The 14,117-nt window shown below is 55.8% G+C and overlaps 2 protein-coding genes across 2 annotated transcripts in view; one reads left to right on the plus strand and one right to left on the minus strand.

Moving 5' to 3' along the window:
- LOC116828393 (uncharacterized) overlaps positions 1-14,117 on the plus strand; it is a 666,188-nt gene that overhangs the window by 488,554 nt on the left and 163,517 nt on the right. The window lies entirely within an intron of this gene.
- Positions 1-14,117, minus strand: part of LOC116828413 (uncharacterized) — a 28,562-nt gene that overhangs the window by 2,963 nt on the left and 11,482 nt on the right. Inside the window, 6 exon segments of the mRNA XM_075061927.1 lie at positions 1,668-2,378; positions 5,818-5,937; positions 6,365-6,478; positions 8,536-8,649; positions 9,306-9,432; positions 9,975-10,376. Of these exon segments, the coding sequence (XP_074918028.1) occupies positions 1,668-2,378; positions 5,818-5,937; positions 6,365-6,478; positions 8,536-8,649; positions 9,306-9,432; positions 9,975-10,376 (1,588 nt within the window).

Here is a 14,117-nt window from a genome sequence, read left to right on the forward strand (position 1 = left end):
GGACTGGGGCAGGGACAAGATGCACCAGAAGGACCCAACAGGAGAACACGGTGGCAGGCCCAACAGAGACCAGACCAGACCAAGGTCAGACACACGTCAGCCAGTCAGGTCCACGGAGACTCTGGACCACCTCTTGGGCACTGGGGGGACGGGAGATTGGTGGTAATCCCTCCCCCTGCAGTATGAATCTCAGGCAGCTAGCAGCAGCAGGGGCTTCCTCTCACCACTACCTCTCTGTGCTTGCGGAGGCCGGGACGAGGGACCACCGAAGTCCTATGCACTCACTGGGCTGTGCAGGTGAAGAGACTTCTAACTGGAGATCACAGAGCGTTTCCTTGTGCCCGCCAAGCTAACCAATAAGGAAACAGCAGAGGAGGGCAGGGGCTGCCAGCTCGTTGGGAAAGGAGCATGTTGCTGGGTCAATACCCAGTTCCTGGTTAGCATGCAAGGACTCTAATCACACCACTGCTGATCAGCCCAACCTGACAGGGCCAGAACCAGCCACTTCCACGTGCCAGGTTCTGATGTGCCTCTGCCTGGCAGCTAGTCCGTTTGGCCTGTAGCGGTCCTAGCTCCAGTGATCCCAGCGGGAAGCTCGTGGGGACTCAGCGGGGGGGCTGTCCTAGTGTGGCTCGCATCAGACGAGCCCACCCCGGCAGACGCCAGTGGCACTCTCACTGCACCCAACGTGGGCAGAAGCAAACCCATGAGGAGGGACTTTCCATTGGGTTCTGATGAGAAAAGGGGCCTGATCCTCATTTACATTAGAAGCCCAGCCCCAGCTCCAGCAGCATAGAGGAGCTTGGAAAGTGGGTGGAGCTATCCCAGCCCCTTCATGCTAGCAGAGCTTTAGTGTAAACTAGAATCCGGCCAGGGTGCACTGGCCCTGGTGGGCCACCATCAGTGTAAAAACCCCGATTGCTGCAGTCTTGGCAATGGTCTCCCATAGGATTTCATGGGGCCAGCCGGCTGCGTAGGGTTAGCTGTAGGAACAATCCAACACCAGGAACAGGCCAACACAACTTTATTTTGCATTGCAACTGCCATATAAAACTACACCGCCAAACACTTGACAGAGTTTAACTGCACGCTTACGAAATTAAAATGTAAAAACAACAGGGGGGCGGGAGAAGGGCGGGACACAGAGCAATGGGTGAGAAAGAGTCAATCTACATCCAGTGGGAGGAGAAATGTGGGGAGAGGTGGCTCTGGGGGTAGGAGCTGCAGAGGAGAAGGCTCTCACACAATCGTGCCGCTGTGGGTGTGGAGCGGGAGAAAGGAAGCAGGTTCTAGAGAAGAGCCCCAGGAGGGGGTTTAGAACCGGAGCGGGACATTAGTGGGGACTCGGGAGGGACAGGGCTGCTCTTTGGGCACGGGAGGAGGCGGGGAGCAGCGTTCGGCGCATGCACCGGCCTTTCCGGCTCTCTCTGCAAGTTGCGTGGAAGGGGCTTGTCCAGGGGATGGGAGATGGGTATGAAAAACGTGCTGGGGGTCCCTCGGAGGACGTGCCAGACACCCCGGCTGCCTCGCGCCCCGCGGACGTATTTGGTAAAAGCTTCGTTTCTGGCACTGGTTTTCACTTCGCTGCCTTGGATTTAACTCGCGGTCGGTTACGACCCAGTCCCGAGCTGCCATGTGGTCTAGGCCACGGAGTCCCGGGATCTAGTCCCCACTGCCCAGGGCTGGCGGGAGCCCAGGGGGGGCTCCCAGCTCCGCGCCGTGAACCCGCTGATGGTCCTTGAGGGACTCCTTGTAGCGGAAGCTCCTCCCGCACTCCCCACACTGGTAGGGCCGCTCCCCAGTGTGGATGCGCTGGTGCTTCAGCAGGTTCTGCTTGCGGATGAAGCTCTTCCCACAGGCGGCGCACTGGAAGGGCCGCTCGCCGGTGTGCAGCCGCTGGTGGTTCTGGAGGTGCTCCTTGCGGCTGTAGCACTTCCCGCACTCCTCACACTTGTAGGGCCGCTCGCCGCGGTGGATCATCTGGTGCCGCACCAGCCCCGAGTGGCAGTTGAAGCTCTTGCCGCACTCCCCACAGGCGTAGGGCCGCTCCTTGGCGTGGCTCCGCTGGTGGATCTTCAGGCTCTTCTTCACGCTGAAGCTCTTCCCGCACTCGGCGCAGCCGTGTGGTCGCTCCTCCCCCAGCTCGCCAGCTCCCCGCGGGATCAAGGTGCCTGGTAACTCGCCGAAGTTGGCGTCCGAGCGGAAGGATTTACCCAGTCTGTTCTCGCCAGGGTCGGCTTGCTGTGTCACCGAGCCACGCTGGCTCCCGTAGGCAGGGGCCTGGTACAGCGGTTCCCCAGAGCCCCCCAGCAGCCCCAGCTCTTCTGGGCCTGCCTGGCGGTGACGCTGCTCCTCCGACTTCACCATGAGCCCGTCGCCTGCCGGAAGAAAGAAAGAGAATCTCATCCCTGGCTCTTTGGGGGAAAGGGCCCCGATCCACAGCACGGTCCCACGGAGCCGAGGGTCTCAGTGGCCTGGGCTAGGCTGAAGCTGGAATGGAGACAGGCGGTGAGAAGGGTTTGAGCTCTCTCCGTTACATCCAGCTCTTTGCAGAAGGCCAGCCCCAGCTCCGGGAGACAGGGACGGGGGGGTCAGTACCAGGTCTGAGCACCATTCAAGTCCCATTGACCCAAGCCACCCCCTGGCTCAGGGGTGGACTTCATCCAGAGAGAACTGGCTCACCGCCACCCAAAGCACCCTCTGGTCCCAGCCACGTAGGCAACAGGGCTTTGCAGATCATTCCTGACATGTTCTCACAGGGCCAGGGCCGCGGGGCAAAAATCCCTGTTTGTTTGAATGTGTCAGAACAGTACTCTCCCCTTCTAGCACACCTCCCAACTAAGGAGCTCGAAAAACTCAGCAAACATTAACCACTTCGCCTTCGGCTGGATAAGCTAATGGTCCCTACTGGCCTCACAATCTCTGAACAGCCCAGGGGAGCAGGGTCCCGGCTCCTAACACCTACAGTACACTTCAGGAGAGACTGAGGGTAGGGAGAGAACCCAGGAGTCCCAAATCCCTCCCTCAAGAGCATCTTTTGTCCCAGTTCTACTCTGTTCTGAGCAGGTCCTTACACCATCCTCATTGCCAGAGCATCTGAGCGCCTTCCAGCCATGCTTTAAGTGACGGGACGACCCTCCGTCACACGGCGATCAGATAGTGGAGCGCAAATAAAGGTTTCTGGCTTGGGAAGGGATTGTGTGTGTCAATTGTCCACTCTAAGCATATTACTAAGATCGGTCGAACAGGCACCGAGCTGGCACTCAGGAGATCTGGGTTTCATTCCCAGCTCCATCACATCCACCTCAGCCAAGGCATTTGTCTCTCCGAGGCTCAGTTCCTCATCTGTACAATGGGGATTTTCTCTGTCTGGTCTATGGTGCTCATGAGCTCTGGTGGTGGGGCCGTCTCTCGCTGTGGGGCCGTGCAGCACCCAGCACAATCTCAGTTAGAGCCTCTAGGTGCTACCAAAACCCAAAGGTGCTCTCATCACTGCAAACACCAAGCCAGCCACTCGGCCACAAAAACCAACCACCCAAAGTTATATTTTCACAGCTGAGCACATTAACCAGTCGCAGGCTGAAGACAAAAGTTCCCAGCTGGGTGCATATTTCTAGCCAGGAGCAGCCAGCAGCCGTCTCCCAAAGTTCGGGCACACATGGAGTTGAACGGGTGCTGGGAGGGGGGAAATGTGCCACGAGACTCCGAGGCTACAATCACTGAGGCTCTAACCACCTGAGCCGCACAACCCTGTCCTGGGACTAAACAGCGGATTTAGCTCCCCATTAGGCCCCATGAATGCACTCTGTGCAGGGATCAGTTCCGGGCCATCTAGGACCGGGCGTAGGAGAGGAGGCAGCACCTAAGTTCCCTCTATGCTGCGTGGCCGCGCAGCTGCCTATTAAGCCCCACGCAAGGGCTCAGGGCTGTGGCAGGGAGAGATGCCTCTGCCCCAGTGCGGACTGCCCCAAACTTGCCGCCGCAGGGGGAGAGGAGCCCCTCAGCTCAGCTCAGTCTTGCCAGAGCTGCCCCAGGAAGAGGTCCCTCTCCCCCGGCCCCAAGCTGCTGTGGTGAGAGAGGGGTGGGGAGAGGGAGGGGTGGAAAAAGAGTCCTCTTTCCCCACCGCAGCCCTGGGACAGCCTGCACTCCCAAACCCCTCATCCCTGGTCCCACCCCAGAGCCTGCACCCCAACCCTCTGCCCCAGCCCTGAGTCCCGCACCCCCAGCCGGAGTCCTCATGCCCTGCACCCCAACCCTCTGCCCTAGCCCTGACCCCCACACCCCTGCACCCCAACCCTCTGCCCCAGCCCTGAGCCCCGCGCCCCCAGCCAGAGCTCTCACACCCTGCACCCCAACCCTCTGCCCCAGCCCTGAGTCCCGCACCCCCAGCCGGAGCCCTCACGCCCTGCGCCCCAACCCTCTGCCCTAGCCCTGACCCCCACACCCCTGCACCCCAACCCTCTGCCCCAGCCCTGAGCCCCGTTACACACCCCTTATCCCCGGCCCCAGCCCCGAGCCTGCAGCCCTAGCCCTGACCCCCACGCCCCTGCACCCCAACCCTCTGCCCCAGCCCCGAGCCCCGCACCCCCAGCCGGAGCTCTCACACCCTGCCCCCCAACCCTCTGCCCCAGCCCTGAGCCCCGCACCCCCAGCCGGAGCTCTCACACCCTGCCCCCCAACCCTCTGCCCCAGCCCTGAGCCCCGCACCCCCTTCACACACACACACATACACACACACACACACACCCTCCAAACCCCTCAGCCCCATCCCCACATGAATTTTGTTACGTGCACCGACACGAAGGTGATGTGTCCATAGTGTCCAACCTCCAGACTGGTGCACAGAGCAAAATTCATTCCACACATGGACATAAAAACTAGGCTGTACAAGGGGATGCAACTGGGTGGCCTCCCCTTGTACAGAGGAGACGAAGGCCTGGTCTGCATGAGACCAGAAGGGACCCCTATGATCATCCCCTCTGACCTCCTGTATCACAGAGACCTGCCCCCAAAAAACCCTGCACAACCCAACCTGACTGTTAAAAACTGCACCTCGTTGCCTGTCTGAACTTGTCTAGTTTCAGCTTCCAGCCACTGGGTTGTCTTAGACCTGCTGTCTCTGCGAGTCTGGACACTGTTCCCCAGGTAGCTACTTATGGACTGTCATCAAGTCACCCCTTCACGTCCTCTTTGCTGAGCTCAACCCGCTGAGCTCCTGGAGTCTGTCACTGTGCTAGGAAAGGATCCCTGTCCGGCTTGATCAGCAAACCCTCTTTGTGCAGATGTAGCTTATACCAGCCAGAGTCCTTTTGCTGTAGTGCTGACACCCGTTCCCCAAATGACATGAGCTACGCCAGCAAAGAGACACTTTGTCAGCACACCTGTGTCTACACTGGGGCTTTTGATGGCACAGCTCTGTTGGTTGTGTGTGTGGAGGGGGATTTTTCACACTTCTCACCAACGCAGCTACGTCCGCAGAAGATTCAGACATAGACCCAGCCTGACGCCGCTTCTGCCACAGCCAGCTGAAGACTCTGCAAAAGGCTGCGTGCACGAAGGAAGAGAGAAGCTGCCCAGCGCTAGATCTATGAGGAAGCTTCTGCAGGGATCACTTGGAGGGAGATTCTTTGACTAGCCTTATCCATGAGATCAGACGACCCGATCACACTAGGCCCTTCCAGCCTTAAAATCTACAAACTGGTGTCTGCCACGAAGACAGGACAAACCTTCCCATCTGCAGAGCTTCGGAAGGGCACCTGGACTGCTGACTTTTGTGCTTTACTCACTGGTTCTGACTTCTTTTAAGCCATTGCTCACCTGGGCCAGGGCCAGTGAGGATTTCTCTTTCAGCCAGCTCCCATGAATCCCGGACACAGGGCTCCTCCTCTTGTTTAATCCAGGACAAAAAGTCATGGGCAGAAATCAGAGCGTCTGCTCCTGAGGGAGAAAGTGGAAACACATTATGTTCTAATACCCACGGAACACTCTGCTCTCAAACTGATGGGCAGGCTCTGCATTGGGGGGAGCCAGAAGAGATGCAAACAGGTGCACGAGGCAATTCAGGACTGTACTGTGCCCTGGAGGTCACACTGCTCACCAAAAGGAGGGATTAGAATCAGAAGAAGCTGGCATCTAGGAGGAAATGGAGGCCTCCTCACCCTTCCCCTCCAAAAAAGTCAGAGGTTGCTAAATTTGGGCCTCAAGGGATTTGCCCAAGGTCTTTCAACAAGTCAGTGTCAGGACAAGACCCATGAAATGGATGAGCAAAGCTACAGAGCTAGCAGACTTCTGAGAGGAAGCTACGCCCAATTTCCTGCTCTTTGCCGCACTCATTATCTGCAAGTTGTTTGAATCGATGAGTCACCTGCGCAGGGGTCCGTGGGGATTCCTCTCTCCTCCGAGAACTGCTGCTCCCCGACAAAAGGCCCCTCCTCTTGTTTGATCCGGGACAGGATGTCAGGCGTTGACATCAGGGATTCTGTTCGAGGGATAGAGAATTGGAAGCTGTTCGTGTATCAGCCACTGAATCGTTCACACCCATCTCAAAGCAATGCCGTTTCCGCATGCTGCAGGGGGCATGTTCTGAACAGACACGCATGTGTTAGCAAGGCTCCTGGCCGAGGGGTGAACATGGTACCCAGCACATCATCTTGCTATGCGTGGAAGTGCCACCAGCAGGAACATTAAAGTCAGGGGTGAATCTCTTCCTAAGAGTATGTCTACTCTGCAGTAACGCACACGCAGCTGGCCCATGCCAGCTGGCCTGGGCTAGGGCCTGGGCTTCGGGATCCTCTCCCTCCCACGGTCCCAGAGCCCAGATGTCTACACTACAGTTTTATAGCCCTGCAGCCCAGGCCAGCTGACAGTATTTTATTGCAATGTAGATGTGCCCTATAAGTCCCCTTTCTCCAGGGGGCCTCAAAAGAGTGACCAAATATGAACTGAATACAGGGTGCAGTTCTGGTCGCCCCATCTCAAAAAAGGAACATGAGAATTGGAAAAAGGACAGAAAAGGGCAACAAACATTATTAGGGGTGTGGAACAGCTTCCATGGGGGAGACTAAAAAGCCTGGGACTGTTCGGCTTAGAGAAGAGATGACTAAGGGAGGACGTGACAGACATCTAGAACATCGATGGCTAGTGTGCCATCGAAAGGACGTACTTCTTCCCACAACGCACAGTCAGCCCTTGGAACGCATCGCCACGGGATGTTGGAAAGGGAAAAAGTGTAACTGAGTTAAAGAAAGAACAAGATACGTTGATTGAGGATGGGTCTGTCAATGGCTATTACAAGATGATCAGAGGGCACAGCCCCACGCTCTGGGTGTCCCTAAGCCTCTGACTGCCAGAAGCTGGGACTGGACAACAAAGGATGGATCATTTGATGATTGCCGGCTTTGTTCCTTCCCTCTGAAGCACCTGGCACTGGCCACAGTCAGAGTCAGGAGAATGGGCTGCATGGACCATTGGTCTGACGCAGTATGGTCGTTCTTATGTAAATATATGTAACAACCGAGAGTGAAACCTTCCTCAGTTCCAGTCTGCTCCTGGATTCTGTTTCACATTAGCTATTTGGAACACGGGACCTGGTGAGGTGCTTTAGAAATATTAATTCATTAAGCTCCAAAATCTCCCTGCGAGGTAGTTCAGTATTAAGCACTGATCACTTTTACAGGTGGGGAAACTGAGGCACAGAGCGGCTACGCCTATACTTTCCAATAGGGACCTAACTTTAAAGTAATTAATTATCCAGGTGCTGAGGATCCATTAATCTGAAGTCAATGGGAGCTCCAGGTGATCGGCATCTCTGAAAACCAGGTACAAGGGGTCTCAAGCTGTGCACTAAAAAATGGGGACCCCCAAATCAGGCCACTTCTGAAAATATGAGCCTAAGTGACTTGCCCAATATCCCAGAGCAAGTGGCAAAATTAGGAGCAGAACCCAGGAGTCCTCACTCCGAGCCTCAACGCACACCAGCTAGAATTTACTGCTTTCCCATTACGTAAGAGCTGATGTATTGGGTCAGACCAATGGTCCATCTAGCCCAGCGTCCTGCCAGTACCAGACCTTCAGGGGCAGTGAACAGAGCAAGGCAATCAAGGACTCATCCACCTGTCTTCCACTTTCAACTTCTGACAGCCAGAAGTTTAGGGACACCCAGATCATAGGACCCTTCTGGCTAATGGCCATTGCCAGACCTCCATGAACGTATCCGGTTCTTTTTTGAACCCAGTTATACTTTCGCCTTCACAACGTCCCCTGGTGAAGTGGAGCAGGAGTTAAGCCTTAAGAGAAGTGGTCTAGTGCTGAGGTACACCCATCACCAGAGATAAGGAGCGAGCAGTGAGAAGCAGAGGAGTGTAGCCAAGTAAAAGGGTTCACCAACGGCCAGATGTCCTGAATGGTTAAAAGACCAAAAAGAGCCGAAGTGGACGAAGTCAGGACTGGAGGAAAACCCTGAGCGATACCATGACCAGGATACGGCCACATCAGCTGCAATTCCTGCCCCTGATTTGCTCGGATCTCATTCCTCACCTGTGCAGGGCTCTGGAGGGATTTCTCTCTCCTTTAAGTCCTGCTGATCTTGGACACATGCCTCCTCCCCTCGTTCAATCCGGGCCTCGGGGTCCGCTTTGGAACGGGTACGGTCTGTCCACAGAAAAGATATCGGGGGACCCAGTGGTTCATTTTACAGCGTGGGATTGTTAGAGACTTTTCATTTATTTCAAGCCAACCCCCTTTCAACACTGGAGGGGATGGGGGGAAACTTTGCAGCAAAAACCATTGGCAAAGAGCCTGTGGGCCACGAAAGTATTTAGCGGAAGGTAAGCTGTGCTCTAAATTCAGAGATCTCCACATAGAGAGAAGCTCACAAATGATAAGTCACTCACTTATTCATAAAACTACAGACGCTTAAACCAGTCCAAGGCAGGGCAAGCAACACCCACCTGTACCATTTACTCATCTGGCTCCGCATTAACGAAGCAGATTTTTCATCAGGGCCATGCTGAATGTGCACAAGTAAAGATCAGCAGTGGGCCAATTTTAGCCCTGATGTCAGCAAGTGTGACTCCAGATATAACAAACTCTGGAGACGAACGGGTTGGACCCATGACAGGGTACGTGAGTCTCTCCCATTAAATGGGAGGACGTGTGGATCTGAGGTCTAATTTCTAGCCTTCGGGAGGGTATGGCCATTGCTCCAGCTGAAATGAAAAGGCCTGGGGTTCTGCCTAGAGCAGGGGCTGGGGCTGCCACAGATGTCACACACACCATCTGGTAAGCAAGTGAAAACGCATGTTTACCCAGCGAGCTCAAAGATTCATAGTTCTCCTTCACCAGGTTATTGTACAGCTCCTTCTGCCAGTCTTCCAAATTTTTCCACTCCTCCGCGGAGAAATAGACAGCCACGTCGACGAACGTCACCGGCATCTGCAATCACAAGCATGTGGGATGTCAGTAGCACTGGCCTGCATTAGTCAAGAGTTCATACCAGACAATTGCAATGGGCCCTAAAAATCTACCTGTGTAACCTGGCAGTCTCAGTCCAATGCCCAGGGAACAGTGTCCACACAGCCAAAGTCAGCATCCCTTTTGGTGCCAACTGACACCTTTGTTGGCAGTCTCAGCAAACAGGCCAAAGACCAAATGGGCCATGGAGACTGAACTGCCCTAGTTCAATGGCTCTTCCAGGAGAGGGTTGCAGCGAGGCAATGGAGGGAAGCTCGGAGTGCTGCCCGCTGCTCTCAGACACGGGACGACTTCGGTCTCCAGTGCCACCCAGCCAACACCTTCACTCAATGTCCATTTCATGCAAAGATTCACAGGAAAGAAAGGGGACTTACACTGACCCACCGAATTGTGCAGCATTCCCACTCCTCCTCATTCCAAGCCATTCCACAGCAGTAAATACAAGGACCTACACATCATGGGGATAGTACAGAACATTTCAGCACTAGCTCGGATAGCGTTACCTTGGGGACCTCCCCCTTAGTGCCTGGGGGGAGTCTCAGGACCCAGAAGTTCCTGTTCTTCAGCAGGTTCTCCACGTTCTCCAGCCTCCTCTGCAGCAGCCCGTACTCCTGGATCAGAGTTCCCAGCACGGCCCACTTACTCTCCAGCTGGTTATTGAACTCCATTGCTGTTTTTTCACAGTCTATTAATTTCTTCTCGGCCGTCCCAGATCTCCCCTCCAGGCTCAGCAGGCGCGTGGCCAGCAGATCGATCTTCCGCTCCATGGCCTGCACTGTAGCCACCACAGTCCAGAGAGAAGCCTCTGCCGTGTGCAGCTGTGCTTCTCGCATGTGAGCGCGCTCGGGGACCAGGGGCGGCTGCAAAGGCAGCAGATGTTGCGCCTCGACGTTCCATTCCTGAATCTGTTTGCAGGGAGAGAGATCGACAATGGCTGAAGTCGTGTTTATTCAGTGGCAAAATGCTAAAGGAACAGGGAGATGCGGATCAGGGTTCAAACACCCCAATGTTTGTCTGAACCTCACTGGCTGGGAATTGGCCTGGATCAATAAGGAACTTGAGCTCTCGGTTGTGAATTCCAGCCCATCCTGTTTCCAGCCAGTCTAGAAATGCAAGGGCATCCTTCCCCCTCCCCGTACTTCACTGCGTGGGCTTCCAACCCCAGCTGGAAAGAAAGTGCAGAGACTGGCGAAAATCCATAGGCCAAAAGGAAAAGAGGCAAATTAGGTCAGTTCTTATTGTAGCTAATTCCTCCTCCCACAACTCCGTTCTACCCTGCAGAGGAATGTCCAGCCAGGCCAGTGTGGGGAGAAGAGAGCACGAGAGGCCAAGGGAGGAAGGGAGTATGTGCAGGGGAGACAACAGAAATTAGCTTCAGTCACAACAAACAAAGCACCCAGCACTTGAGAGACATCCAAACAAAACACCTCCCTGATGTTACACTGTCCCTGTCCTGCGCTCAGTTACTTCAGCGGAGCCTAGCTAGGTATTTATACCATGCTCACCAGTGGGGCAGCTGGAATAGCTATTGGCTCCCACTGACACCAGTTAGGACCTGATCCAAAGCCCACTGAAACCAACGGGAGTCTTTCCATTCACTGTTATCCCAGTGGGAGTTAGGATGCCTAACCGCGGATCAAGGCTCTGTATTGGTAGATGCTGCACAGAAAAATGAGAGACTTTGCTCCAGTGAGCTCACAATCTACAGGGTACAGACAGGACACAACAGACGACTAACCAAATGAGGAGGGCGCAGTTTGGGAAGATGAGGGCAACACAGATCCAAAGAGTTTAGCAGGAAAGTAGAAGCCATAGTCTGAGGACTCTAACTGGCTTTGGGCTGACCTTTCCTGGCCATTAGGAACAGGGCTGCCCAGAGGATTCAGGGGGGCTCAGGCAAAGCGGGGGAGCTGCGGTGCTTTTACTCACCCAGCGGCAGTCAGGGTCTTTGGCGGCATTTCGGCGCAGGGGGCCCTTCAGTAGCTCCGTGTGTTCAGCAGCACTGAAGGGCCCCCCACTGCCAAAATCCCGTCAAAGACCCGGAGCGACTGAAGAGCCCCCCACCGCCAAAATCCTGAAGCGACTGAAGGGCCCCCCGCTGCTGAAATGCCGCCAAGACCCGGAGCGACTGAAGGGCCCCTCGCCATCGAAATGCCGCTGAAGACCCGGATGGCCATCGGGCTGGGTTCACGAGTCCCCTGCCGGGCCTGGGGCAAATTGCCCCACTTGCCCCCCCAGGAGGCCCTGACTAGGCATGAATGGCTAATTTTCCATCAAGGCAAATGGTGAAGAGTGAGGTGCCCCAAGGATCTGCACTAGGATCAGTGACTAAGATATTTACTAACTGGGAAGAAGGGGGCAAAGGTCTGATGATGGCAAAAGAAATTCAGGTTAGTCAGCACTATAGAAGACTCAAGAGGGACCTTTCCAGGCGAGGCAGATGGGCAGCACAAGGGCAGATGATATTCCGTGCTGAAAAACACAACGTAACCCACGCTGGAGGACGTATTTTGAGCTTCCTGAGCATGCTGTGTGAAATTCAAAGCTCAGTCTAGCGAATCAACATGTAGCTGTGGTCTGAAAAAGCAAGCAAGATGTGAGATGCCTGAGGAGGGGGACAGAAAACAATACTGAGCAGGTTATTGTTCTAGTGGGCTGGAAATTTTTCAACAAACATTTTCCCCTTGCTGGAAAATGCAGATTTGTCTAACCTGAAATTTTTCACAGAAATGGATCTGTTTTGAGGAAACTTTTGTCCAGAAGCTTTCCCGGGTCTAGGATGAAATTTCTGGTCAAAACCAGAGAGCATCTCACCCGAATGGTTAGAACAGGGATTTGAACTGAGGTCTCTGACATCCAACCACTGGGCTACTGGCTATTCTAGAGGGAATCTCTCATTCATGTTTTTTCATGGAAAATTTCAAAAGGTCCCGTTTCCTTCTGATGCAGAATGAAACGAAATTCTGAAAGCGCAATTTTTTTTTGTGAAATTGAATTTGTGTTTTCTGCCAGCTCTAGTTTTTACATCATCATACTAGTCAATGGGACCCCCGCAGCTGGACTCCTGGGGTCAGTTCTGGTCACTTTCTCAGTGAAAATAAGCAAAGCAGAAGGGGATTAGAGATGGACAATAAATGATTAGAGGCCGGAAAGAGACTTCCTTACGGGAAGAGATTGAAACGCTTGGGGCTGCTTGGTATAGACAGAGCGGGAGACGATACAGGTCTACAGAATAGTGAATGGTCTCAAGACAGTCACTCAGCAACCTTCTCTCAGAGCATAAGAACACAAAGACAGTCAATTAAAGTGAAAGGTAAATTATTTTAAGCAAGCAAAATTGTGTAAGCCGGTGGAACTCACTGCCACAACATGCGTGTGAAGCCAAGACCTCCATGAGGACGAACAAAGGACTGGACATTCCCATGAATCATAAAAGCCTCCCGAAAAGGCTGGAAATGGGTAAGGACTTGTGCTTCAGGGAACGAGCCAACTGGGCAAGAGTCTGCAGCGCTGATGATTCCCCAGCTCCGCTGAAAACAACTTTCCTGCCACCGTGAAGCCCCAGTGGCCCTTTCCCAGCCCTGAGCTGCGGCGGCCCCATCCGGCCCAGAAGGTCCCAGCTACCCTGAATCCCAAGGTTCAAATCCCGGCAGGGTCGAGCCAGTCCCCTCACGCCCGCTGTTCCGCGTGGGCAATGAGGCGGGCAGGGCAGGGCAGGGCAGCTCCAAAGCCGAGAGGCCTCACCCCACTGCCCCTGCCCAGCCACCCCGCACGCTGCCGGGCCCCCGCCGATGTCCTGCCCCCCAGGGTGCTGCGGGAGGCGGGGAGGGCCGGGACCAGAGGGGTCACTCTCCGGGGCCAGGCTGGGGGGGCGACCCCGGGGCCAGCCGGTCCTGCCGGGAGCTGCGAGCCCCGGGCCCCCGCGTGGCCCTTACCTGGGCGGGCGCCCACTCGGCCATGGCCCCGCGCTGGGATGGCTCTCGGGGGAAGCGGCCCCGGCCCGGGGCTCGCTAGGGGCCGTGGGCTGGGGTCCCGCTGCCATTGCTGGGAGGGCGCGGCCGAAGTGCAGCCTGGGAGGAGGGACCCGCCGCCGGCCGTCGATGGTCCTTGCGCGCAGGGGCGGCGAGCCGAGCCAGTTGCCGCCTACCGGGCACCGGGCGCAGCGAGCTCCGAGCCCCGCCGCTGGGCTCGGGCACGGAGCGAGCGAAGCTCGTGTGATCGCCCGCACTCCGGTCCATAGCACAGGAGCTGGGGCAAGGGACTCGCTGGGCCCGCGGCCCTCAGCCTGGGGGCTCCGAGCCCCCCCCCCGCTCTCCTGGGACCGACAGAGCCACAGCGCCGCCGCCCCCGGCTCATCTCGGGGGCAGAGCCCCTCGTCCCTGCGCACAGCCGGGGTGACCAGATGTCCTGCTGTTACAGGGACAGGCCCTAGACTTGGGGCTTGTTCTCATATCGGCCCCTATTACCTCCGTCCTGGCCTGATTTTTCACACTTGCTGTCTGGTCACCCTACGCAGCGCTCCGGCTGTTAGCCCCGGCCTGGGCTGCTCCTCTCAAAGCCCCAGCTCCTGCCGTCCTCAGGCTCTGTTTTCATTGAAAAAGAAATGGGGGGGGGGGGTTCCTAGCCCCTGGGGCTGCAGAGAAAAG

Source organism: Chelonoidis abingdonii, chromosome 2, assembly GCF_003597395.2.
Source record: "Chelonoidis abingdonii isolate Lonesome George chromosome 2, CheloAbing_2.0, whole genome shotgun sequence".
Classification (NCBI taxonomy): domain Eukaryota; kingdom Metazoa; phylum Chordata; order Testudines; family Testudinidae; genus Chelonoidis; species Chelonoidis abingdonii.